Source organism: Choristoneura fumiferana, chromosome 26, assembly GCF_025370935.1.
Source record: "Choristoneura fumiferana chromosome 26, NRCan_CFum_1, whole genome shotgun sequence".
Classification (NCBI taxonomy): Eukaryota; Metazoa; Arthropoda; class Insecta; order Lepidoptera; family Tortricidae; genus Choristoneura; species Choristoneura fumiferana.
Genome location: NC_133497.1, coordinates 7,876,541 through 7,903,899, shown reverse-complemented (window position 1 = coordinate 7,903,899; position 27,359 = coordinate 7,876,541). Strand labels below are relative to the sequence as shown.

The 27,359-nt window shown below is 37.4% G+C and overlaps 1 protein-coding gene and 1 long non-coding RNA gene across 2 annotated transcripts in view; both read right to left on the bottom strand.

Annotated features, from left to right (window-relative positions):
- Positions 1-27,359, bottom strand: part of LOC141442656 (uncharacterized) — a 154,275-nt gene that overhangs the window by 36,081 nt on the left and 90,835 nt on the right. The gene's annotated exons all lie outside the window — the stretch shown is intronic.
- On the bottom strand, positions 23,003-24,326 carry LOC141443057 (uncharacterized; the record flags this gene model as incomplete). Its single annotated transcript, XM_074108271.1, has 1 exon — positions 23,003-24,326. A coding segment is annotated over exon 1 (1,233 nt), but the record flags the coding sequence as incomplete, so codon positions are not given.

The window sequence follows — 27,359 nt, the reverse complement described above, 5'->3', positions numbered from 1 at the left end:
TTACTAGCAGAGTTTAGATCGGGTTTGATATTTTACGTTATGTATTACAGTATAAAAAAAAAAAAAAAATTATAGCCTGTTAAAGTGTCCCACTGAATTAATTTGTCACTTTTTCTCAATATTAAATCGACGCCATGGCTCTTTAGAACAGATTTCACTATATATAATTTTTCACATAGTTTCTGATTTCTCCACACTGACGCATTCGGATTGATCATCTGTATAATCTGTGGCGTTAAGTCATGTCATGAGTAGATAAAATATTTTTCTCAAACGTGCTATGTAATGTTTATGTTGTGTTCCATAAAACAGGGTTCAAAATATACTGTTGCAGGCCTAGGCCTGCAAGACAACAGTCTTTTGTTTCAATGCAAAACGTCAAATATCCACGATAAAGGCCATTATACACGACTTGAAATTAATAATTTGAATTTCTATGGTTCATTTATTAGTTACTGAATAAATTCACAGGACTGTGAATAATCTAAAAGTATGTAAATATATAAATATAACCGACGCGTTTCACGTCAAATTGCAATTTAATTTACACAATAAAGTATTAATGTAGCTGATTAAATGGGCTGCAGTTCGTGTATAATGGCCCTTAAAGCCAAACAGCAAACACAATAAAAAAAGTTTTGGCGGGTAAATTGACAGTGTCATTGTCTTTTTTTTTTATTGACTGGACTTGGGCTTTAGCCATTTTGCAAGTAAGTTCCATTGTCAGTGATTTTTTATTGTTGCAGTCCGTTTATCTAGGTACATGTGTTATAGGAATTTGATTTTATGGGAATTATTTTAACGATTTAAAATCATGTTAGAATAAAATAAACACTTAAATAGTCTGGCACAATTTTAATTGTTTTACAAATAAAACATTGATTTCTAGGAGTTTTTATTTCTTTTAGTGCATGTTTGAGAAAAGGTCTATACACCAATCGGCGTGAAAGAACATGCCAGCCTCGTATACCTATCCGTCTATATACTCGGCCTGCAAGCCTTTCTTTCCCGGTCTCTGCACTAATGTACTATTGTGTTATCAACACAACACAAGCACGGATAGTGCCAAAAATCCCAAAACATTAGACTGTCAGCAGCATAGACAGCGAAAAACAAATGCAATTTGCGTTCGACGTACAAAATTGCCGGGTTCCGCCGTTATTACGGCTTTTACCACAATTACTCTGTAATTGAAAACGGTGGTCGTTACCGCGTGACGTCAGTCGGCTTTGGAAAAATGGCTTTTGTAAATCAAGCCACGAATAAAAATGTGTTTTGAAATTGCGCGTGGACGCCACGCTTAAAGTGCATCATCTTGTTGATGTAGTTGAATCTAGTAGGTATGTAATTTTAGTCGATATTAAGCTAAATTATTTAAATTAGACTGGTTAAAACTAAAAAATCGTATCTGGGAAATTGCATACCATTTTATAACATAAGTAATTCAAAAAAACATTACAGTGAAAACAGATTTTTTTTTTCAAATCGGCGGCTAAGAAGAGTTTATCTCCTGTAATATGACATGCAATAAACAATTTTGAGTTTAGTTTTTTTTTTTTTATATCGAAGGCTTATTCTTGTAAAACTAATGATGGTGGACAGGGATGTTAAATACTTGTGATGTATAGATATCATCTAATAATATTGTAAATCTGTTTAAAAAAATATACACCTCGTTGAGTTTCTTGCCGGATTCATCTCAACAGAGGTTTTTCCGAAACGGTGGTAGATTTTTTTTGACATTCATAAGTGCTTGACTTGACTTTGAATAATTCCGATCCGCATTGGCGATCTCTTGCTTAAATACAAGCCTACTTTGCGAACAAAATAATTATGTCAATTTTCAAGCTTCCCGCTTGCTTCATACAGCGGTGTGTTAGAGTAAATATAACTGAAAGGGATTTCGTTTGGAAGTAACCACAAAAATAGTGTAAATAAATAGTATAAAAAATAATATAATTAGAAAAAAGGCTTTTTTGCAAACGCATTAAAAAGAAGATAATAACTGCTTGTATTCTGGATGAAAATGCGCCAGTGGCACACATGTGACAAAAATTGAAACTATTATAATATAGTCATTTTATGAATTAAATTCGGGTTTTGTTCCGCGTGGCGTACAATGATTTGAGAGAACCCAAATTTAATTTATAAAATTAGTAATGACCGCGTTAGTATTTTGTGTATAAATAGTCATTTTGAGCATTAATTCTCCACTGATTTTAAATTGAATCCACTGAATTAACTCCACCACTTAGAAACTATGCCACTGTTAGATTTAAAAAACTAGTTCGGAACCATTTGCTCGAAAAACAAAATAACCTCTGATGAAAAATAAATTGTTCATACACAGGCACACACACACACACACACATAACACACACACACACACACACACACACACACACACACACACACACACACAAACACACACACACACACACACACACACACACACACACACACACACACACACAACACAACTTTAGTTATTTATCTGTGTCAATTTTCTTTTCTTTTAGTTTTTTTCTTTAGTTGCTATCTTTATGTACGTACTGTAGTCGTAGTATGTTCAAGCAGGGGCTGCGATCAACCACCACAGGGGCCTTTTTGAAAATCAACGCTGAGCTAACGAGCCCAGCACAAGCTGAAACTGGTACCCATTGCCAAACCTTTAGCAAACTACGGTATTTGTTCTTTTATTTATTTATTTTAAGTTTTTGGCAATAACATTTTTTAATTTTAATTTTTTAACGACAAAATGGTACAATAAAAATTCTGAAAAATTTTTTTCAGGGTAGGTACCTCCCATAGACGTAAAGTGGATGTGATTTTTTTCTCATTCAATCCTATAGTGTGGGGAATCGTTCGATAGGTCTCTTAAGCCATTAGGGTTTGCTAAGACGATTTTTCGATTCAGTGATATGTTTGCGAAATATTCAACTTTAAAGTGCAAATTTTCATGAAAATGAGCGTCCCCCCCCCTCTAAATCTACACCGGTGGGTGAAAAATTTGAAAAATTCAGGATGTAGTTAGTATATCAAACTTTCAAGGAAAACTATAACAGCTAAGTTCGCTTGCAAATTATTAGTAGTTTAAGAGTAAATAGCAACCTAAGGTATACAATATACCTAAACTTGGAAGATTCCGTGTAAAATACGAAATCCTTAAAATATTACTAAATTTCTTCGTAATGGCTACGGAACCCTATTTTGATCGTGTCCGACACGCTCTTGGGCGGTTTTTAAATGTCCATATCGATGAACTACTTGCTTTGTTTCTCTGCTTTGCATTCGTTGGGAGCGATGAAGCGAGACGACAATATTGTAGTTCATTGTCAAGATCGCACACAACTTTCCCAACTCGGATAAAAACGAAAGCGTTGCCGCCAAGTTTAGAGTCTGAAATCAGCTCACACGCAACAATGGCAGAAATAACGCTGCCGAGAACCACGAGCGTATTTAGCAAACGCTCAGTTTGAGCGCTAGATCTCTGGGTGGTCCGAATCGGAAGCAAACGCGATGACTTTTAGAGTTACCACACGAAAAATTTAAAATGCGGAGATAAAGACTGATTTCCTTGAAAATACTGGGAATAATCGCAATTTCATACTTTTGGATCAAACGTCCTCCGTATCCTAAGTCCTTCCTGGAGACTCAAACTATCTGTATACGAATTTCATCTAAATCGATTTAGCGGTAATCGTTTTAGCATCTAAACATCCAAACATCTTCACAAACTTTCTCGTTTATTAATATTAGCATAGTATTAGTATAGTATAATAAGAATAAATATAGATAAGAAGTAAGATAGTAGGATTAGCTGTCGCCATTGACTGTCTGCGCAGAATTCGTTTATCGTTCTGACGCGGAAACTATCTCAAACTATCTTCATACGTTTCTTTTCACGTTTTTACTGTTAGAGCTGAAAAGGAAAAAACTACTCTAGAACTCTGCTAAGTAACTTAAACTTCAGCAGTCTGGATCCATTCAACATTGTGACCACTCAAAAAATCCTAGTACATATAGGTTTCAACGGTTGAACTTCAAGTTACTTAACAGCATTCTAAACTAGGTACTACATTTATCTTTTTCCTTTTCTTAGTTTCATTTAAAAGTATTTGTAAAGTATTTGTGAATTATTTTTATGGGTTTTAATTTTTTTCCACACAGACTGCAGCTTATAACACGGACTCCCCCCTCTAAATACAAAGGCGACGGATGCGGCTCCCCCACAAACTTCACTGGCCCCAGCGAAGGGTTTAATTGTTCTGAACCAGAAGCTGAGAAAACGCAACTAATACGCTCTTAAAACGCCGAGTGCTTCACTTCCACGACTTTTGTGTTGAGAGTAATTGAAATTTAAACTTAAAACGTAACTGCTTTGAGACTTAAAATTGTGGAGACAGCGGAAGAGCGAGTTGTGACGTTTACAATTACCTTATAATGAAAGTTGACCTGGCTGCTGGATTAAACGCGCTCTGTTTATTTTGACGATTTAAAATCGTGTTAGCAGAATTTTGAAATCCTGTTGATAGGTAATGAAATGACCTATGGCTCTGAGACGAGGTCCTTGACTGTCAGTCTTATGGAGAGGCTCAGAGTCACGCAATGAGCTATGGAAAGAGCTATGCTGGGAGTTTCTTTGCGTGAAAGAATTCGAAATACTGAAATTTGATGCAGAGCTACAAAGTCATCAACATAGCTCAAAGAAAATGCAAGTAGAAGTGGCAATAGGCGGGCCATACCGCTCAAAAAACAGAATATAACCGTTGGGGGAGAAGGATCCTTGAGTGGTGACAAACTGGAAGACGAAGCCTTGGCAGGCCTCCCATTAGGTGGACGGTAGAAACAGTCAAGTCGTTCATTGTAGCGTTCTAAAGGGGAGGCTTTTGTGGGCATGGGTAGGTTAGAATGTCACATATTGCTATTATCATTCTCTTACCAGTTGCTACTACAACAAAAAGACAAGTTGGAACAATTTTGATCAAGCTTTACCCAGCATTATTGTTTCTGCCAAGTCGAGCAAAACAAAAACAAAGGCACGGCCGTACCATACAAAAAAAAAACTTTTCTCGAAGCCATTTAGGCTATTTTCAACATTGATTTTCACAAAAATTTAAATATCATCACTTTATATATTATTATTATATTTACCTGATAGGACAATGAGGCAACAATGCCGTAAAATTTATATACCTACAATGTTTCTTGGAATTTTGAAAACTTTTTTGTCGTATTACAATAACTGACTAAGCCAAATTTTTCCCTTCTCAATCCAATTTCCTCTACTAGACAGCCGTAACGAGGAGAATCTGTTTATGCCGCTGAAAAATGTCTGCAATTATATGAAGAAAAAATTGTCTGTCTGAAATAAAAACGAGTGAGTCGTGGACTTTGAGAAACGCTATAAATCTCTATGACAAATTTCTTTAAAACTCTCTTCGTAGCCCAAGATCCCGTCGTAAACTTCTGTATCCATCTGTTTTTTGATTAAATTAGTTAAAAGTCAAACCTTATCACAGAGCCGTCTAGCAAAAACTTGACGTGAGTATTTATTTCGCAATTTATATTTGTTTTTTTTTTTTTGTTTAATAATTCCTTCATTAAATTTATTAAATAGGGCAAGTGCTTTAAAAAATACATTGATTTTAAGTAATGGTGAAACGAGACATTCTTACTTCTACGAATTCGAATACGAATAATAATAAATAATCTATTTTATTTATTTTTTTAATAACGTAAGTATTACAAAAACTACTATTTAAAACAGACATTTTAGTGCATTGCTGATTTTCTCCTGTAATAAATTGATAGTGCCAGTAGTTCAAAAGTATTTTAGGGGTACTTATTTAAATAATTTCTGAAAAATATTTTTTTATTGTATTACAAAGTAAAATTACAATTTTATAACGAACATTTCAAAGACTGCAATAAAGGGACGGTAAAAAAGATTTTTTTTTTCTTTACGTTATACTTGGCGAGTACGAATATCTGTATTCATTGTGCTACTAGTGACCCTTCAAAAGCTCATTAAATCAATAAGACCCTATTGCATACCGACCTTGGAAAACTTTTCCTATGTACTGTTTTCTGTGATGCTTTCTATCCATCCTCGTAAGGACCACGTCAAATATTGATCATTAGAATTTGAAACTTAATGTCAATTAGTGAAGTTTGACATCTTGACGTATGTCCTAAATTTAAGACGTTGGGGCTTACGAGGTTAAGAAGTAAATTAAACTGTTCCAGTAAGTGCAGTATTTTAGGAGAAGGATCTCAGAGTATCCGAAGTGACTTTTGCCGGGCGACGAACCTTGGGTGAGGCGCGTTGACGGCCTTAAGCCGCCCTTCGTTACCAGCTTAACAAGCGCAGTGACGCGAGATTTCAGACTTTAGCACGTTTAGTTTAAGCTTAATTTTGTTTCACCGAAAAATGTGTACTCAAAAACCTTGTTAGACTAGTACTATAGTATTTATGGCCCAAAAACAGCTGTTACTTCGCAAATTAGAATCAGCTGTTGATAAAAATGTGGAACGACAGTGGATGTCGACAGTAAAATAAATTGAATTTTCTGTGTGTCTGCGTTTCTTTTATTAAAGTTTTATGTGCGATGCAAGTTTATCTAGACCGTGTGTCTGGAGTTGTTTATCTGCAAAACTCTGGACTTTATTATGTATAAGTACATGACAATATTCATCTTTTTAGATAAAGCCGTCCGCCCCGGCCTTCCACGTTTGTTCTTATGACGAAAATGAAACTTTACCTTACAAGGATCTCCTGACTTATTCACTCACCTTTATCTTGTAAACTTTTTTTTTTCATACAAACATATTGTCTTAATAATTACTTATTGAAATAATGGACTGGAAAGTGCAGCCTTTCTGAAGTGATGCGAGAACATAGATTTCTTCAATTTAAGTTTTTTTTTTTTATTCGACTGGATGGCAAACGAGCAAGTGAGTCTCCTGATGGAAAGAGATCACCACCGCCTATAAACATCTGCAACACCAGGGGTATTGCAGACGCGTTGCCAACCTAGAGGCCTCAGATGGGATACCTCAAGTGCCAGTAATTTCACCGGCTGTCATTTAAGTGTGTTTAATACGATATTTATATAGATATATCTCGAAAAGTTGAAATGATACAATGTAAGCAGAGGTCCACGCAAAAATGCTTGCAATTTCCACCGGTGCCCCAACATCAACTCACTATCTGCCATTTTTCACTGAAGTTAACTGACGTTGTTTGAAACTAATTAGGTTACGTTTAAGTTGTTTCAATTAATGGTCGGGACGTGTTGAGCTCCCCTCGGGTTAGAACGAGCTAACTACTAAAGCGCTTATAATCTGAATACTATTAGTCATTTGTATTGAAATGGCTTTTTATCTACATGCATATCATAACTTCCCTATTATATGTTCAGAAACGACTATCAAATGGCCTTGATTAAGAAACCTGGTATCTGCGGGTGCATCTTAATGTTCACATTAAAGTACAGTGCATCTTAATGTTTACATTAAAGTATCGGTAGTACTTTTTTTAACAATGCATATCTGTACATATTGTAGAAAACTTATGACATGCATGTAGATAATAATTATTATTCAGTCAAAGTCAAGTCAAAGTCAGTCAAAGTCAAAGTCAGTCAAAGTCAAAATCAAAGTCAAAGTCAAAGTCAAAATACAGGCCATATCTGAACATATTATAGAAAACTTATGATATGCATGTAGATAAAGTTATGTATGCGGCTATACATAATTAGGCATTAAAACACTCGTGTGATCTTATTATGAAACGAGCCGAAGGCGAGTTTCATAAAACCACACTCGTACTTTAATGCCTCTCATTATGCACCAGCCACATAAATAACTATTTCACGACCAGATGGCCTAGTGGTTAGAGAACCTGACTACGAAGCTTGAGGTCCCGGGTTCGATTCCCCTGTCGGGGCAGATATTTGTATGAAAAATACGAATGTTTGTTCTCGGGTCTTGGGTGTTTAATATGTATTTAAATATGTATCTATCTATATAATTATATTTATCCATTGCTTAGTACCCATGACACTAGCTTACTTTGGGACTAGGTCAATTGGTGTGAATTGTCCCATAATATTTATTTATTTATTCATCAGAATAAAAGTAGTTTGTTATAGTACTTCTATAACTTTATTTATTTATTCAGCCGCTACTCTGCAGAGGTCTGTATCAATGAACTATAAAAAATTACTTTGCTCACCCGTGACTTTATGATAGTACGTCTATGCGACAAATATGAGCTAATGCAGCCCCTCCACATTAAGAACACACACAATTCACACAAATCCAACTATTATCACAACCAAACCCCCCCCCCCGCCAAGTCGAGCGCAAAACAAAACAAAAGGCACGGCCGTACCATACTTTCCTCGAAGCCATTCAGGCTATTTTCAACATAGTTAATTATAATTATATTCAATTAAGACGCTGTCAATTTAAATGTGTAAATAGGTCGGTATTTATGCTGATAGAGCGAAAACAAGCTGCAAAAACCAAGTCTGTTATTAACTCGATGTCTTTCAAACCCAAGACTTTGTGTACTACGTTGAATTGAATTGTTGTGCGCCAGCAGGAAATGCAGCTCAGAGCAACTCTTGAAGATTTGAAACACTACAAGAGTCTGTGTGCTCAACTGGAAAGGGAAAGAGAGGAGGGTGAGGTGGAAGTAGCAAGGATTGTGAACAAAAACACTCAACTGAAGAATCAACTGGGTGAATTTGACATACAGTACCATGACACCTATGAGCAGCTGGTGCAAATGCAAGCAAAAATGGATTCGTTTGAGGACTGCTCAGCCCATTATGAGCAAGCATTGAGGCGCATTGATGACTTAGAAAGTGAGCTAACGGAAGCTCACAGAGACATACATGAGCTTCAAATAGAATGTGAGCGTCACCAAGCTGCCGAAACTGATAGTCTGTATGATGAATTAATGGGCAAAAGTTTATATGAAGGCATGATCTGCTCCAACAGTAGTTCACCCGCAGCGTCCCACTCTCAGTCAGTTATATCAACAATTGATTTGACAAAAGATGATTCAACCACATCATGCTATTTGGTAAGTAATAAAACTCTAAAAAAATATATTAAAGTTAAGAAATTTATTAGACGCACACAGAAATATATAAATGCTAAACATGGTTTACAAAAAAATGTACATTTAATTAAAGAGCGCAGTGTGATAATAAATAAACTTAAATCAACTCAGAGTGAATTAGAAGCACGAGACTCTTTACATGACAGTATGACAAAGACCTTACTGTCAAAAATCAGTAGGTTAGAAGAATCACTTAGAGATATAAGCGCTAAATATGAAAGCAGCAAGCGTGAAATTAGTGCGCATGTCAGTGCTGCTACACAGTTAGTTAACATGTGTCGCTATAATGAAGAACGCTTTGACTCTTTTATTAATAATCATATGTGTGTTTGTTCGCATGAAACTTCGCCTGCACAAAGCCACCTCATCGGGCCCCGAGCGCCGGTGTGGCGGTCCCGTCGCCCGCCAGCCCCGTGCCCCCAGAGCGGCCCCCGCCGCTTGCCAGCCTTGCATCGCCCGCGCGGCCCCCGTCGCCTGCGAGCCCCGCGCCGCCGGAGCGGCCCCGCCGCCCTCGAGCCCCGCGCCGCCCGTGAGCCCCGCGCCGCCAGAGCGGCCCCGCCGCTCGCGAGCCCCGCGCCACCACAACGCTCCCCGCCGCCCGCGCCCGCCCGCCACCCGCGCACTCCCCACCGGCTGTCGGAGCGCCGCCGCCTGCGAGCAACCCGCCGCCCGCGCGCCCCGAGCCAACCGCAAGCCCGCCGCCCGCTGCACGAAGCACTCCTCCGGTTGCAATGGCAAACTCAGGCACGCTACCTACCGTCAATACTGTCATGTACTCTGACGAGATTGGCGTGGGTTTTGGACCCATACTCAACCAGCTCCTGGAGCAAAGGGTCGTAAACTACTGCCTACGCGGTGCTAGTCTCCAGCAGTTTGCCGATCGATTGTTTAAAGACAAATTTGACACTTCAACCACGTTGATCATCATGCTGGGTAACAGTCTACGCATAAAGAAATCTGGCTTTGAAGATTTTCTTCGTGCACTGTCAGCTGTGGAGCAGCGCGGCATCTATAAGATTATTTTATGTGCTTTCCCATATTCTAGTTATTTGTCTTATGAGCGCAATGTTACAATATCTAAGTGGAATGCTATGTTGTATAATGTAACTTGTTATAATAATAAATATCAATTCTTTGACACTAATAAATTTGTAAAAAAAATTAAATTAAATGAATTGAAATTGTTTTTGTCGAAAAAGTGTAAAGTAGCTACAGCAAAGTTATTAGCATTTAATATCGAACCTAGGTACGTAGCGGACGACGGCAGCGGGGCCGGACACGCCGCGCGCGCGCCGCCCGCGGGCCGCCAGTCTTTAAACTAACGCGTGAGACAGCGGAGGAGCAACGTAGTTTTATTTTGATTCATCAAAATATACAAGGCTTCTCCAGCAAAATAACTGAAATCGGTTTATTCCTAGATGCGTTAAATGTAGGAGTAATGTGTATTACTGAGCACTGGTTGAAAAAACATGAACTACTATTGAATATTTGTAATTACAAAATCGCCAGTTCCTTTACTAGAAAATCGGCTATACATGGAGGCTCTATGATTATTGTTAAGGACGATTACAAAAGCAAAGAACTAAAAAATGTAGTTCAGCTGTCCATTGAACGAGTTATTGAAATTTCGTGTGTTGAATTAGAGAATCACATCATATTATGTGTATATAGGCCGCCGTCCTCAGACTTTTGTCAGTTCGAACCCGTGATGGAAGATGCTTTGAAACAAGTTTTTGCTAGTAGTAAATCTGTCATCGTATGTGGAGATTTTAATGTGAATTTACTAGACTCGGCAAATAGATATTCTGGAAGACTTTTGAATTTATTTAAATCATTTAATTTGTTTCATCTTTTTGAGGAACCAACGAGAGTGACGGCTAACACAGCTACATGTTTAGATAATATTTTCTGCAAGTGTGATGCTATGGACAAGGAAATAATAAACTGTTTTAATTCCGATCACAGCGGCCAAAAAGCCTGTTTTACAATACTTAAAAAGACGAATGATCAAGTAGTAACCTACAGACCCATTACAGAAGCCCGTGTAGAAAAATTCAAGGACAATATTATCAACAGCGTTCCTGAGCCTTATATGGAGGGAAGTGATCCTAACGTCCTATATAAGAACCTGTCTACAGTAATTAATCGAGAGTTCGGAAAAGTTTTCAAATTAAGAACTAAAATGAGAAACGGGAACAAGGCAAAGTTTAGTGACTGGGCCACGGTCGGAATACATAAGAGTAGAACTAGGCTTTACGAACTTTATGAAATGAAAAGCCACAGTCAAGACCCCTCGTTTTTAGACTACGTTAGAAAATATTCCAAATTATTTAAAAAAGTATGTATAGCTGCCAAAGCTGATTATCTTAGTAATAAAGTTAAATCCGCTGAAAATAAAGTAAAAGCTGTATGGAATGTAATAAATTCAGAAACTGGGAAATCTAAGCCCCGTAATTGTCAATTCCAATTAAAAGTGGATGATAGAATATTGACTTCAGATTTAGAAGTGGCGAGTACTTTTGATAAATTTTTCTCAGATATAGCTGTAAATACGACTCGCGATCTAAAGTCTTCCACTGTGCTGGCTAGTTCTTATCTAAATGAAATTGCGAGGGATAGACATCTGAATTTTGATTTTCAACACACTGACTCTGAAGAAATTATAAAGACTTTTAAATCTTTGAAACTGAAGAATACGGAGGATCTTTGGGGTATTTCTGTTCGCGTTATGCAATCTGTCATCCATATTGTGGCACCGTACCTAGCCGTCATATTTAATAAGTGCATTGATGATGGTGTGTTCCCGGACTTAATGAAATATAGCAAAGTGATTCCATTGTTTAAAGCTGGGAGCTCATCTGATCCTGGCAACTTTCGTCCGATATCTGTGCTCCCTGTGCTGAGTAAAGTGTTTGAAAAAATTATGCTTAACCAGTTGCTTCGTCACTTCAATGTAAACAACCTACTACACAGCCAGCAATTCGGTTTCACAAAAGGCCGTTCAACAACAGATGCAGCTGCAAGTCTCATGAAGTACATTTATGATGCATGGGAAAATTCGCAAGATGCAATAGGAATATTTTGCGACCTCTCCAAGGCCTTCGATTGCGTGGAGCATGAGACGCTTATCCGCAAACTTCAACACTATGGACTTTCAGCTAAAGCACTAGACCTTGTTAAGTCTTATCTCAGCCAAAGAATTCAAAAAGTGGACATAAATAGAACGCAGTCAGCTGGCTCAGCGGTGAAGCTTGGAGTTCCACAAGGCTCCATTTTGGGTCCATTTCTCTTTCTAGTATATATAAATGACCTGCCCCACTTGCTAGAACAGAAATGCAACATAGTATTGTTTGCAGATGATACTTCTTTGATATTCAAAGTAAACAGGCAACAAGAAAATCCAACCCACATCAATGAAACTTTAGCAGAGGCGCTGAACTGGTTCACTGCTAACAATTTGTTACTAAATGCAGCTAAAACTAAGTGTATAAAATTTTCGTTGCCTAATGTAAGACAGTTTGAAACAATTATTTCCTTAAACGGAGAGAATCTGAATCTTGTGCATGAGACTGTTTTTCTTGGTCTTACGTTGGATCGTAATTTACAATGGAGCCCGCATATTTCTGGTCTTGCTGGTAGATTGAGCTCTGCCGCCTATGCTGTACGAAGAATCAGGCAATTTACCAACGTAGAAACTGCCCGGCTAGTTTATTTCAGTTATTTTCACAGCATAATGTCCTACGGTATGCTGATTTGGGGCAAGGCAGCCGACATAGAAACTATCTTCATTTTACAGAAGAGGGCAGTCCGGTCGATCTACAACCTTGGCTCCCGAGATTCACTTAGAGAACGCTTTAAGGAGATAAACATCCTCACAGTAGCTTCACAGTACGTACATGATGTGATATTGTATACACACAAGAATATCGAGTCCTTTAAGAAAGTGTCAGACGTACATGATATCAATACTCGTAATAAGCACAAGCTTGCAGTTCCTAAATTCCGTCTACGGAAAGTAAGCAAATCTTTTGTGCGTGAGATTTTACAATAAAGTTCCTGTAGAAGCATGGAAATTGCCACACAACTCTTTTAAAGAATACATAAAGAGTGCACTCCTGAAGAAAGCTTACTATAAAGTTGAGGAGTACTTATGTGATGATGCGACATGGCCAAAACTGAAAGCCGATGACAAATTGGGATGTTGATGTGTGATGTGATGTACTCGTATTTGTGTGTGTGGCGCGCGCGGTGTGTGTGTTGTGTGTGTTTATGTCGGTGTATTTGTATTGTATAGTGTTGTGAAGTGTGACTTGGCAGTGTCCCGGCGCATTTCGTGTCTAGTTTCTGGTTCTGTTGCCGTTGTCCGCGTTGCAGAATTTAATTTATAATATTTATTAGTTTGACATTTGGAGACCTTATACATCTCCATTTCTTTATTTTAATAATTATTATTATTTTTTGACCTGGAGGCTTTTTACACCTCTGAAGATTGTATAATTTAAGTAATTTAATTAGTTTACTTTGACATTTAGAGACTATATACATCTCTGAATTATTTAGATTAGTAATTTTATTGTTAACATAGGGACTTCATACATCCCCTTGCTGTATAATAATTTTATTATTAACTCAGGGACTTTATACATCCCCTTGTTATGTTTAAGGCTGTATATTGTTAAGCTTATGGATTTTAAACTTTATATTTTTAGTTTAAATTCTAGTCACAGGCTCGCGACGTCGAAGTTACCAAAGACGATCCCATAGAGCTTATGGGAACGGAAGCAATATCATGCCTCGGTACCGCTCTGCTTTCAGAGCATGACATGAGTGCGTGTGAGCTAACTTGGGGGCGGCAGACGTGAACTTGCCTTCGAAATCCAAAAGCTTAATGGTTACTTGACCTGAAATGTATATTTCAGACTAAATTATTGTTATTATTATTTTAAATTTATGACGGTGGAAGCATTCTACACTTCCACTGAACGTAGATATAGTTAGTTTTAGTATTTTAACTAAGGGACCCCATACATCCCTGTATTTCTTTTATTATTATTTTTTGTATTTTTTTTTCTTTAATTGTATAATATCGTTTTTAAGTATTTTATTTGTAATTATATTTTATGAAAAAATGACTTTCTGCCAAGTTTCTTGCGGCGCATTCTTCTTGGCAATGATGGTCTTTCCGAAAGCGCTGGTAGTTTAAAAAATGACGTGTAAAAGTGCCCATTGCGGCCTATTTACTGAATAAATCATTTGAATTTTGAATTTTGAATTTTGAATTATTTTGTGGAATTATTAAACAAAAATCTCAAGTTAAACGAAAATAAATGAGTCTCGATGGTAATAATAGCTCTCAGCTTATTTAACATTACACATGTAACATGCAAAGTGCACAAAACATAACTTACGAATATAATAAAAACAGACCTTGTATTTTTCGTAATTAAGCATTTTATTATGAAACATGTGAGTTTGTTGATGAAATTTGCATTCATTAGCTGAGTAGCGTCCGTGGAAAAATGTCGACGGGTTTATCTTTTTGAAGCGCTTACTCGTATGCCAAGAGAGTAACTTTGTTAAAAAAAATACAGCAGTAAAATGATCAAAAGTTAACTATATGAGATCCTTTTAAGGGATAAGTTCGCCTTTGTGCGTATAGATCTTTTGTAATATTAGTGTCATGTATTTCTTGTAACAATAAAAAGTATTCAAAATATACTAAGTACCTAACTTAATACCTACTACATTAAATCTAAAAAGGCCCCCGTGGCATGGTGCCCAAGAGGCTGGCAGCATTCCCTCGTTGAATGGCGATGGCGATTCGTTAAGAGAGATAGCTGCCAGCCCAAAATAATACATTATGCTCGTTTGATAGTCGTTTTGCATGTACTTATCAAGTTAAATAATTATAAAATTACACACGGCGCAGCTCGCCAATTCTGTTAGCTTGAACTTGGCTTGACACGCTGCCGCGTGTCCAGATTACTGGACGAACATCTTGTTTTTCTTGATTTTCATTAACTTCGACAAACGGATCTGTCTATTGTTGAAAACTACATAAGGTGACCCGGGGCTTTTGTAGCTGGGGGGATATTGTATCTGAGCCGTCTGATGGCGCCCTTACGATGCCATGTTCTTCTCGGCCATTTTACGTTGTGTTCGCCAGAAGACTGTCTTCACACAACACACATGAACATGGCGTTGTAAGGACGCCATCAGAAGGCTCAGATACAATAACTCCTCAGCTACAATAGCCCCGGGTCACCTTACCTTATAATTAAAATGTTAGAAATTATTGAAATTTTAAGTAGTGTGACATTACGGGTTCCCACTCCTGGACTATAACCCGCTTCATCTTTTTCATTTCTATTAGCTTAGCTATCGTAAGGTCGCGGGTGAGCAAGGAAATTATTTTAGTTCATTGATATGGACCTCCGCAAAGTAACGCCTGATTCAATAAATTATTTTTTCATTTCTGTTTGATTGTCAAAAGGAAAAATACGTTTCAGTTACCTGCTATTAAATCCTATCCTATATACTGATATAATAAATGTGAAAGTTTGTGAAGATGTTTGGAGGTTTGGATGTTTGTTACTCAATCAAGTCTAAGCCGCTGAACCGATTTAGATGAAATTCAGTACACAAATAGTTTGAGTCCCGCGGGATAGCGATAAACGAATACTACGTGGACGGAGTTCCGAGTCGCGGGTAACAGCTAGTAAAATAATATTTCTTTTTACCCAAAAAAAATATGCTGATACAATAAATACTCGTAGATAATTTACTGTTACGGAAGATGGTCACGTCCGTTGTCTGTAAGAAACTGCCTCATCCCAGCCTATACACGTCCCACTGCTGGGCACAGAATGAGAGGGCTTGGGCCGTAGTTCCCATGCAGGCCCAGTGCAGATTGAAAACTTCACGCACACCATTGAAATGCTTCGCAGGTTTGTGCAGGTTTGCTCACGATGTTTTCCTTCACCGTAAAGCTAGTGATAAATTTCAAATGTAATTCCGCTTCCGCACATGAATTTCGAAAATATCAAAAGTGCGAGCCAGTGTTTGAACACACGATCCTCTGCTTCAGAGGCGATAGGTCAAACCACTAGGCCACCACGGCTTTTAAGAAAAGAAACTACCTAATTAGTGTCAATTATCCCATAATATTTATTTCTTAAGTTATTTAATTATTCCATCAACATCTTTTCAAAACCCACTATGAATTGTGTTCACGGACCCATGTTTCAGTCCAATATCTGGCGTCAGTTACATCCGCACCATTTTCAATTCCAACATCAAACACAATACCCCGCATCAGCATTCAGGACAAACTAAATTCATCTACGCCGCATAATTTAGCATAATCTTAACAAATACATAGTCCCCAGCAATATTCTATAACCGACCGCAACTATGTAACGCAACGATTGCATTTCATCTCCCTTAATAATCAAGTTTGCGAGTTCGTCCAAGATGTCGCCGGGCCAGAATATTCTACCAACATTGTTCCTTCGGAATATCTTACCCAAATTAACATATATTTACGACAAAGAACCCAAAGGAAAAGCGTTTTACGACATTCGAATTGAGGTTGAATTTTGTGTTAATAATTTTTGCTTCTTGAATTATGGAGGCAGTGTTTGAGTTTTGAATTACATTTTCGGTAATGATGAATGAGAAAGAACTTATGGCGGCTGGTGCTTGAGCCACTTGACGGTAGTAAATTTATTTTAAACAAGAACAAAACTGCTTGAGTACCATTGTCATCATCAGTCGAAAGACGTCCACTGGTGAACGACGGCTTACCTTATAAGGTAAGTTCTATAGAACGCCACAATGAGCAACAACTCATATCGAAAATACAAACAGAGACATGGATGCACAGAAAAACCAAACAAGGGAACAGCGCTGGAATAGAACCCAGGTCCTCAGCATTCCGTGCTGCGTGCCATACCCCTACACTACCACTGGACAGGAGTACAGACACGAATTTCACCTATGCACACATATCTCAGGTTGCTTTTTATCACTACTCCACTTAAGCAGCAGAACTAGCGACATCTATATTTTGCTCTCATCTAAAGACGTAACACTAATTCGGAACTAACCGCTCACCCAGACAAGAGATGTCGCTACTAAGGAATCAAATTATGATTGGTTATTTGGAGTCTTTTTGTATTTTTTTTATTTCAAATCTAACCACGGTCTACGGTGGTTTTACGGAATTTGGAGTTGAAATAAAAAAAAAATACAAAAAACTGTAAATAACCAATCATGAACAACTCGCCATTTGCATCCTACGTTAACCGAAATTTTCGCGATAATGAAACACTTTAGTGTCTTGTTTTGAAGTATTTCCGATGTGATTTGACAACTAGTTCATCTAGTATATTATTAAAATCTTTAATCCTAAGTTACTGTGAAACGAATTGGAATTTTCAGCAATGGCATGGAACTTTCTTGGTCGACGAGCTAGGTTATTTCATAAGCATCCAGTCCTCATTTTGCGCAATTTAAGTTATACAGCTACAATCTCCATAATCTTCAACCCTTAAAGCGCTTAGCGGCCATTGACCCCTATTCGCTGCAAGCTTCATATTTTCATATAACTATGTAAGTATGACTATATTACTTTTTTACGGACCCTGACTTGAACTGGATTTATTGAAGTTGACAGTACTCATAGTTTATGTCGTTGATGTATATGTTTTTATTTAATGAAATTACATTATGATTGGTTTTTGGAGGCTTTTTGTATTTTTTATTTCAACTCAAAAAAAAAGAACAAACAAAAAAAAAGTAACAAATTTAAATTTGAAATAAAAAATACAAAAAGACTCCAAAAACCAATTATAATTTGATTGTTTCATAGCGACATCTCTTGTCCGGGTGACCGGTTAGTTCCAAAGGAGTGTTGATGTTTCTCGATGAGAGCTAAAACATAGCTGTCGCTAGTGTCGCTGCTTAAGTGGCTAAGAAAGAAAAAAGCAGGCTGAAATGTATGGTACATGGGAGAAATTTGTGTCTAGACTTCTGTCCATCGGTGGTGTAGGGTATGGCACGCAGCACGGAATGCTGAGGACTTGGGTTCGATTCCCAGCGCTTGTCTCTTTTTCTGGGTTTTTTCTGTGCACTCATGTTTCAGTTTGTATTTTCGTTGAAATATAAGTAAACGTTAATACTTCTTTTTTCTACTATATATTATGCTAAAATCAGACTCGACTGCACACACAAAGACTTAGAACGTGAGCTATGTCTTTAGCTTATCTTTGCACTACTTTTTTAGATATTTTTGGAACGCGACTGGAGGTCTATGGGGGAAGCCGTCATCCAACTGTGGATGTTCTATGGCTGATATGATGAAGATGATGGTGGTAACTTATAAACAGATGTGTGGGAATAAATCACAATAAAGAGATCTCTCTCCGGGCAGATGTTGCCTGGGCCGGTCCGAAGGAAGATAGTTGGAAATTGTATATATGCAGCCGAGTTGAGAAACTTCGGTAACGCGATACAAGATGCAGCAGTTTCACAGTTTGACGACAAGATGGCGCTAGGGGTCGAGCCATTTGAACAAATAATCCTCTTAACCACTGTCCTTTGAAATAAGCAATGTACCAATAGTTGCCACGTTAGACCTTAACTTAGTAATGAGACTTTAATTGAACTAAACAATATGCATTAAGGCGAACTAGAAACAGGTGGTGACGTGACGAGCAAGTGTGTTAATTAGGGAAACTTTATCTGCAGGATGAGACTTAGTGCGCGGGAGCATACGGGGCTGGGGAACGGTGAACTTGGAGGCTTGGTGCACTTGTTTATGAACTAAAAGAATTCCCTTGCTCACCCGCGACCTTACGATAGCTAAGCTTATGCAAAATATGCGTGTTCATGCAGTTCATCCACCTCCACACTGTAAGAACACACACAAATCAACAAACCCATCTATCACCACCCACCACACTACACTGACGCGTTTCGAACTCAACCAGAGCTCATCTTCATGCTACCAGTTGTCCAGTTGTCTAACAAAAGTTGTTAAACATGCCTAAATCGCTATAGGTGTGCTTCATAAATTGAGGTGTTATTGATAAATTTGAGGGTTTGCTCTGGATTTCTCTAAAATCCCATCATCAGATCCTGACTTGGTGGCCATTGTCTTGGGACTACCTCGGAAGTGAGTGAGAATCACGAAAGTTTAAAACGTTATATTATGTTCTTTAGAACAAAAAAAAAATTTCGCGCCGTTATCGCGTAACAAACAAAACAAAAAACATACAGACGAATTGAGAAACTCCTGTATTTTTGAAGTCGGTTAAAAAGAAAAACTCCGAAAACAACACCACTACACTGTGCTACTTTGTGGTTTCGTATAAGTCGATAATCTTACTTCGACTCGAGAGGCATGTAAGCGATTCCACTTAAATTATTCGTCGTTCCCTCAAACGTGCCTTAAACTAAGTTACAAACTTTTTTAATACATACCAATTTATTCTTAAACCCAGTAATCCGTGTGTCTCTAGACTTAGCGCCCAAACCAGAGTCCTAGCGAGGAGGCATGATTCGGATTAAACTTGGAATATCCTTACTATAACAAAATTCTATATTCCCCGCAACTACAAACAGTATTCGACTTAGCAGCTTCAAAGTAAGGTTCAGTTTAGGGTTACCCAAAGTAATAAATAGAACTCTGTAATAGTATACTGCGATATGTACGGAAACTTCTGTTCCCGTTCGTCTGGCTAGGCTCCAGCACGCACGTCAATTCACTACAAACTGTGGAACTGTCTACAACTGAATACAGTGAGGCGACTTTGAATTGGAAAGGCGAGTTAGATACCTAATAAATAAATAAAATACATAAATTATTATGGTACCGTTAACTTAACACCAATTGAACTAGTCCCTAATTGTTTTAGTTCATTACATATAAAACGGCAAAGATCCGAAAACAAACATTCGTATTATTCATACAAATGTAATATTCGCCCCGACCGGGGACCGAACCCTGGACCTCAAGCATCATAGTTAGGTTCACTAACCACTTGGCTATGCGGTCGCCTGATAAAAAAAGAAACAAAGACTGGCTATTTGGAACTAAATGCGCGGCGCATCAATCATCAATATTGCTTTGACACAACCCCTGTCCTATCACGGACGACAACAAACTATAGTGAAAGGTTCACAAATCCACGCTGTGAACTAATTTTCTGCACCGTTTTGATGTAAGAAACATGCAGTCTATATACATAGATGTCGAATGTTTAAGAGGGACTCCATACAACAAAAGTGTATTTTGCCGTTTTTTTGCTCGATATTAACACGTTCACTGCGGCTCAAAATATTGCTAACTTTCAATTAGTGCTGTAAGAGGTCTTTATGCCTTAACTGTACCATTTTACCGGTGCGGTTAGGGGCCTTAAGACCACTCAAGGAACAAGAATATTAAAATGAATTTTTGTAATGAAATTCACAAATTTATGAATGATACTTATATAAGGCTGTTGCTAAAGGATTGTTTTGTCTTGTTTTGGCTTCGCCCGACGTTCTCATGTCAGAATATGGAATAATGACAAAAAATATTAGGAGGCTTTTAGGCCTCTTACAGCACTGAATTTGAGGTACATTTGTATTTACTGCTAGTGATGTTCCTAATAAAAATGCATTTTATCGATAAATCAAAACTCTTTATTATATATTGCAAGTGAATCACATATGACTGTTATAGAAACATTTAAGACACTGTGGCTTGTTACAATCACGGCAGTAAGATTTAATTTTCTTAACTTTTTTATTGGCTTCCCGACTGGACAGCGTAGTGCGCAAATTTTCGTAACATCCTGCACATTTTCTTCGTTTATCTCCATTTTTTTCAAACGCATGATTTTTAGTTAGAGTGGCAGTACGTGAATTACCTGAAACAATACAACAATGATGTTCTTTTCAGTTAAATATCTTTAGAAATTATTTAATTTACGTCCCGGTGCAGTCCGGTACAAACAAACCTAGCCACATACATACGTATGAACTTTAAATATAGAACGACGACGCCGTCCCCCTGACTAATAAAACTCACTCGATTCGCTCTCTCAGTTAATTAAAAACAGGGTGTTTACCTTGTATGTTGTTTTTTTTTAGCCCTAATAACTAATCAACCAACCAACCAACATACATGGTAAACACCCCTTTGATATCATTTATAATGTAAGCTTAAAATCATAAATAAATAAAAAAAGAAAAGCTTTAGAAACTTAAATATACATGTACCAAAGAAAAAAAAGCGATCACCACAGGTGGCCAAGCCGGGAATCGATCCAGGGTCTTCAGCTTAACGTAAGCGGAAGACCCCGGGTTCGATTCCCGGCTTATTTTGATTTGTTTTTTCCTAAGTAGTCACACTATTCTATAAATTATAAACTGAAATAAACATATCCAAAGAAAAAAGCGATCACCACAGGTGGCCAAGCTGGGAATCGAACCCGGGTCTTCAGCTTAAGTTAAGGAAAAACAAATCAAAATATTTTCATCAAAAAATAATTTTATTTGTTTCTTAGCTAAAAGCTTTAGAAATAAATAAATGAAAAAAACTTACCGCCATTGGATGTGGGTTTTTTAGTAAATCCTTCAATAACTGATTCCAAAAATATCTTCTTTGGCATTTTAATCTCCCTCTGCATGTTGAACACCACCCAGCTATTCACCAAAGCAGTACCAAATAAGAGCTCCATCATAACTTTTCGGAACCATTTTAAGCCTCGTTGTAGTGGAGTATAATAGGACGACATTTGGTCACTGTAATCTATTCCTTTTTTATTATCATTATACGTTACAACGCATTCGGGTTTTTTATATGCTCTCCAGTAACTTTTCTACGTTTGCCAGTATCTACAATTGTCGCATTATGTGTCTGCAAGTTGAAATCATATAAACTGGTCTTTTATCATGCCATTTTAAGATCCTTACACCTTTTCTGTTCATTTTTCCAACAACTTCACCTTTTTTAAGCTTGGTCGAAATAATGCGTTTTGGAAGGCCTCTTCTATTTGGACGAAGAGTGCCACAGAGAAAAGTTTTATTTTGCATCAGTTCTTCAGCAAGACCGATGGAATATAAAAATTATCTGTAATAACCAGCCTTCCTTCGTTTAAAAGATCTTTCATTAATCTCATAACAGTTTTCTGTCCATGGTCCAACTCTCGACCATTTTCTCCTTTTCCAGTGTAAATAAGAAGATTATAAGTGTATCCTTCGGGAGTACATAGTTTGTAAAGTTTCACTCCGTTTTGTGAGATTTGTTTTTAATATACTGGCGGAATTGCAATCTCCCTCGCCACGGTACCATACTCTCATCTATAACTAAAGTTTTCCCCGGCCTTAAGATGGTTTGAAATCTGTTTAACATCATCAAATAAACATCATTGATTTTACTCAATTTATCAGTACCCGGGGATCACTAAAATGCCAAATTTTAGTAGCAGCAAAAATCGGTCTCTTTTCATTATAGATACAATGTATTCATTTCTGTATATACTTTTTTTCGACCAATAGTCGTTAATATGTGGAACTTTTACTAAGCCCATTACCATTAGGATTCCTAAAAATCTCTTCATTTCTTCTGGATCTGTTGAAGTCCATGCCTTTACCCGTGACTTACGTTTGATTCCACGCTGATTATTGATAAAGTACATTTGTGCATAGTTATTAGTTTCAAGAACCATCTTGTTAATTATCTCTTCCGTGACAAATAATTCGTAATACTCAGTTGGCGTCTTTGCAGATATAGGCACATTTACTGTAGAAAACATTTACTGTAGAAAACCCTTCATGTTCTTTAAAAGTTGGAGTTGTATTTGTTATATCCTGCCATCCAATATCATCACATTCAGATAGAATGTCACTGTTTTCTACATTTTCATCAAGAGCATTTTCATTTTCAGAAGAAGAATCGCTACAATCAGACAAAGAACTATCTGAACTGTCAGTTTCAGGGGTGTAGTCTTCGTCATTTGAGGTGTCGTCGCTGATAATGTCTTCAAGTGTATTTTGAGGCACAGACCTAGTAGATGTACCTTTAGAGGATTCTGTGTTTATTGGTTCTACAGATTGGTTTTCAATATCGTTGTTGCTTAGCGTCGAAGGTGCAACTGGACATACTGGATCAGGAATATTTTCAGAGACTCCATCATTTTTAATAAGATTATTTGAGGAATTAGGCTCGATCGATGTTGCTTGTTGAGATCCTTCTGATTCCTTGGTACAACTTGCCGCTAAGGTAAGCGTAACGTTTGGAACCTGAGATATTTCCGGTTCATTGGTATTGCTATCTGAATTTGAAGGTTCGATCGATGCAGCCTGAGGTATTTCTGGTTCTATGGTGTAGCTGTCTGAAGTTGTAGGCTCAATCGGTGTAATCTGAGAGGTTTCTTCATCTTCCTTAGGCATCGACAATATCTCAGAGACTTGTTGATCATTCAACGGGCATGTCAAATACTGTGCACAAGATAAATCACTTACAGAGCTACATCTACTAACTGTCGATGACAAATTTAAGTTTTTATTGTTTTGGTACGGAGATGCACATTTGGATGTGTTAAAATTATGATCTGTTGAAGGAGTTTCCGGAACTCGAACAGTTTGTAATATTTGGAAAGTTTGTCGTGAGCTAGGGCTTACGAAAATTGTACTGTCGTTATTTTCTTCTCTAGCGATACGTTCAATTTTGCGACGTTTTGGGGTTACAGACAAATCTTTAAAACAATCACTTCTTTCTGCAGTAGCAGCTAAAGTAGGAGCACAGGTAGTAATATCGTCCAGAATATTTATGCTACTAGATGACGGCTCACTTACTGTCACGTCGCAATTTGCAGTAGCGTTTTGGTAAACAATTCCTTCTGACGTAGTAGCAACAGTTGGAGGACAAATAGTAATATCTTCAAGGATTTTTATTCTACTAGAAGACGGCTCACTTACTTTGTTAGCTTTTGTAGTAACTTTTTGGTAAACTCGGCGATATTTTGGCACAGAGGTATCGTCTTGCACTTCATTCTGTTTCTGTGCTAATTCTAGCATTCTCCGACATCTCTTGTTTACACGACCCATGATTCATTACCTATAGATTCGATACTTATTGATAATATTACTCACTAACCAACAACACTTCTTGAGTATTTAACTTAAACACTAAACACAATTGACGCTTACTACTTCGAATGTACGTGTTTTCACTTACGAGCAAATGCAATAAATTACGTACATTGCTCATAGACGCGTGCACATCACTGGGTCATAGTTCGACTATCATAGATACAGACAGGTGCGGGAGGGGGCGGATAGGCCCGTACTACCGATATGAGGTCTTTAGACCCCCTATCCGCACTGGACGTACACTTTTCACTCTCAGTGCGATGAGAGGCCTTAAGACCTCCTGCGTGTTTTAAAGTGTCAAAAAATTCTACATTATAATAGAAATCAAACCATATATTGGACTCTTTTCTACCTATACAATTCTATAAGCTACGAGGTCCGCACCAGAGCGAAACCACAATATTTTTGCCCGCACCGCCCGGGAGTACTAGCAGGGGTCTTTAGACCTTCTATCGCAATGAACGTGTTAATAACGGCAACAGATAGCCTTGAATTATTTATTTATTATTTTTATTTATTACATTATCATCACTTACAGTACCATTACAGGAGTTAAACCTAAGGCGATACAGAAGGCCCTAATAATAAACTGAACAATAAACATCTTAATCTACATAGCAAAATATGTGTAAGGCAACTCTCTTGAATTCGCTCAGAGTGCAATGAAACAGATCAACTGAGTCTGCTATCTGGTTTAGAGTAGTAGTAATATTCATACAATATTTAGTCGTATATTCACTTTGAAAATAAATAATTAAATTTAAATAAAATAAATATTTAAGGGGCCTCCCATACAGCGAACGTATTTTTATGGTACGGAACCCTTCGTGCGCGAGTCTAACTCGTACTTGCATGGATTTTTTCCATCCTAACGCCTGTAATGTGACATATAGTAAACAATTTTGAATTATGAATGACTCTCGTATAGGCTTATTCAGCCACTAGAGAAAGTGCTGCTGATACACTGCTTGAATCAACTGTCATAGATGCAAAGGACTTGAAATAATAACTTAAGTACTTACTTACTAACCAAGTGTTAGCCTCTTATAGAGGCTCATAGTCACGCAACGAGCTATGAAGATATCAACCAGAATTTGGAATTTCTTTGCAATTTAAAATCTGCAAAACAGAAATCCGCCGAAGAACGAGATTCACCGACAGCTCCAAGAATAAGCGAGCGAGTTGAAGTGGCAATGGGCGCACGCACCGCATTGCTCGAAAAACAGATAACAGTTAAAGGAGAAAGGCCCTCCACAGGAGACCACCAATTGGAAGACGAAGCTTTGGTAGGCTTCCCACTAGGGCAACTGACAAGGTTGATGCAAATAGCGATTGTTGAACAAAAAATCTAAAAGCTTCTCAAATGTTTGTTTTCCTAATAAGATTAAGTAATACAGAATTAACTTTACGAAGAATGCTTAGCATTAATTAAGTTACCACAAATTTGTACGAAACTAACGATGCGCGACTCCGAATCCCTGTATTTCTTTTATTATTATTTTTTGTATTTTTTTTCTTTAATTGTATAATATAGTTTTAAGTATTTTATTTGTAATTATATTTTTATGAAAAAATTACTTTCTGTCAAGTTTCTTGCGGCGCATTCTTCTTGGCAATGATGGTCTTTCCGAAAGCGCTGGTAGTTTAAAAAATGACGTGTAAAAGTGCCCATTGCGCCTATTTACTGAATAAATCATTTAAAATATTTTTTTTGACTGACAAGTAGCCGGTTTTCTATAATTTTACGTAGCATTTTTTCATTTTCTAATGAGGTGTGGTTTCAAAACCCTAGTAAAATGGCACGAGGGAAACAAAATATTCTCACAATTAACCCGTCACGCTAACGGCATGTTTCATATCCTCATTCGGTGCTGGAAATATTACATCAAAGGAAGTATTCGATCAACGTGTTTCGTGGATTTTTTGCTTCGTTTACCATGCCATGTGTACGCCTCCGCCTCTGTCACACGGCATAATTGAAGAGCGGGACGATGCTAGAGCTGAGAGCCTACTCCGAAATTTGAAAATCGAAGATCGTATCGTCCCATCCCTCATACTCTCGTATTAAATAGTATAAGTGTCAGAGGGACGGACGGACGGACGGATTTAAATTTTCGAATTTCATAGTAGCATTTTCATTTGTCAATATGCGGCATGTTATAAACTAGCAATGGCGATTGGCTATGGCTGCGCAAACAGTGCAATTTTCAAATATTTAAAAGTCTGTAATCTAAAGTACTTTCAATTTTTCAGCTCCATTTTCAAAAAACTACACCCGCATGAGCCAGGGTGCGTCGCTACTATATGTATCATAACAACTGATATTACATACTGCATTTAAATCCGTCGCTTAGCTTAGAATATCGAAAACTTAATTGATTTTACACACAGAGAGCAGAACACACACAACAGTTATAAATGTATAAAATTTAATTAAAGACCATTTATAAACGCGCGTCAACTTAAAATTTTCTAGCACCTATCAATGCAAATGAACCTCAGCCAATCAAAAAAGTTTCTAAGTCGGTAAACGTCGTTTCGCGTTGGTATAACTGACGTTTTTCACTCTTATTGCATGAACATAAAACGTTTTTTGTTCGGCTAAAGGATTCCGCATCAATAAATGTAGGGAATCCCTTAACTGCTGTATCCTCTTCCTTGAACCAACGCGTTAATGCACGGTTTATGTAAATATTACGAGAGTTTAACTATTCAGTTATTCACTTAGCGTCAGTTCTATTCAGCTGTCTTTGTATCGTTCAAAAACTTCCTTTCTTTTCTCCTAAATCGCTTTTTGCCATGCTCAGAAAGATAAATAAATTAATGTCCCAAAAAGTATACATTTTTTGATAGTTTTAGTAAAATAGACCTGAAATTATTTTGTGTGTGTTTTTTTTAATAAACAAAAACGAAACAAATATAAGAAATAAATAAAAATGCAAAAGAAGCATAATATATATATTTTCAAAAATACAAAATTTTACAAATATAAGACATACATACATACATAAAATCACGCCTCTTTCCCAACGGGGTAGGCAGAGACTACATCCTTCCACTTGCTACGATTCTGGCATAC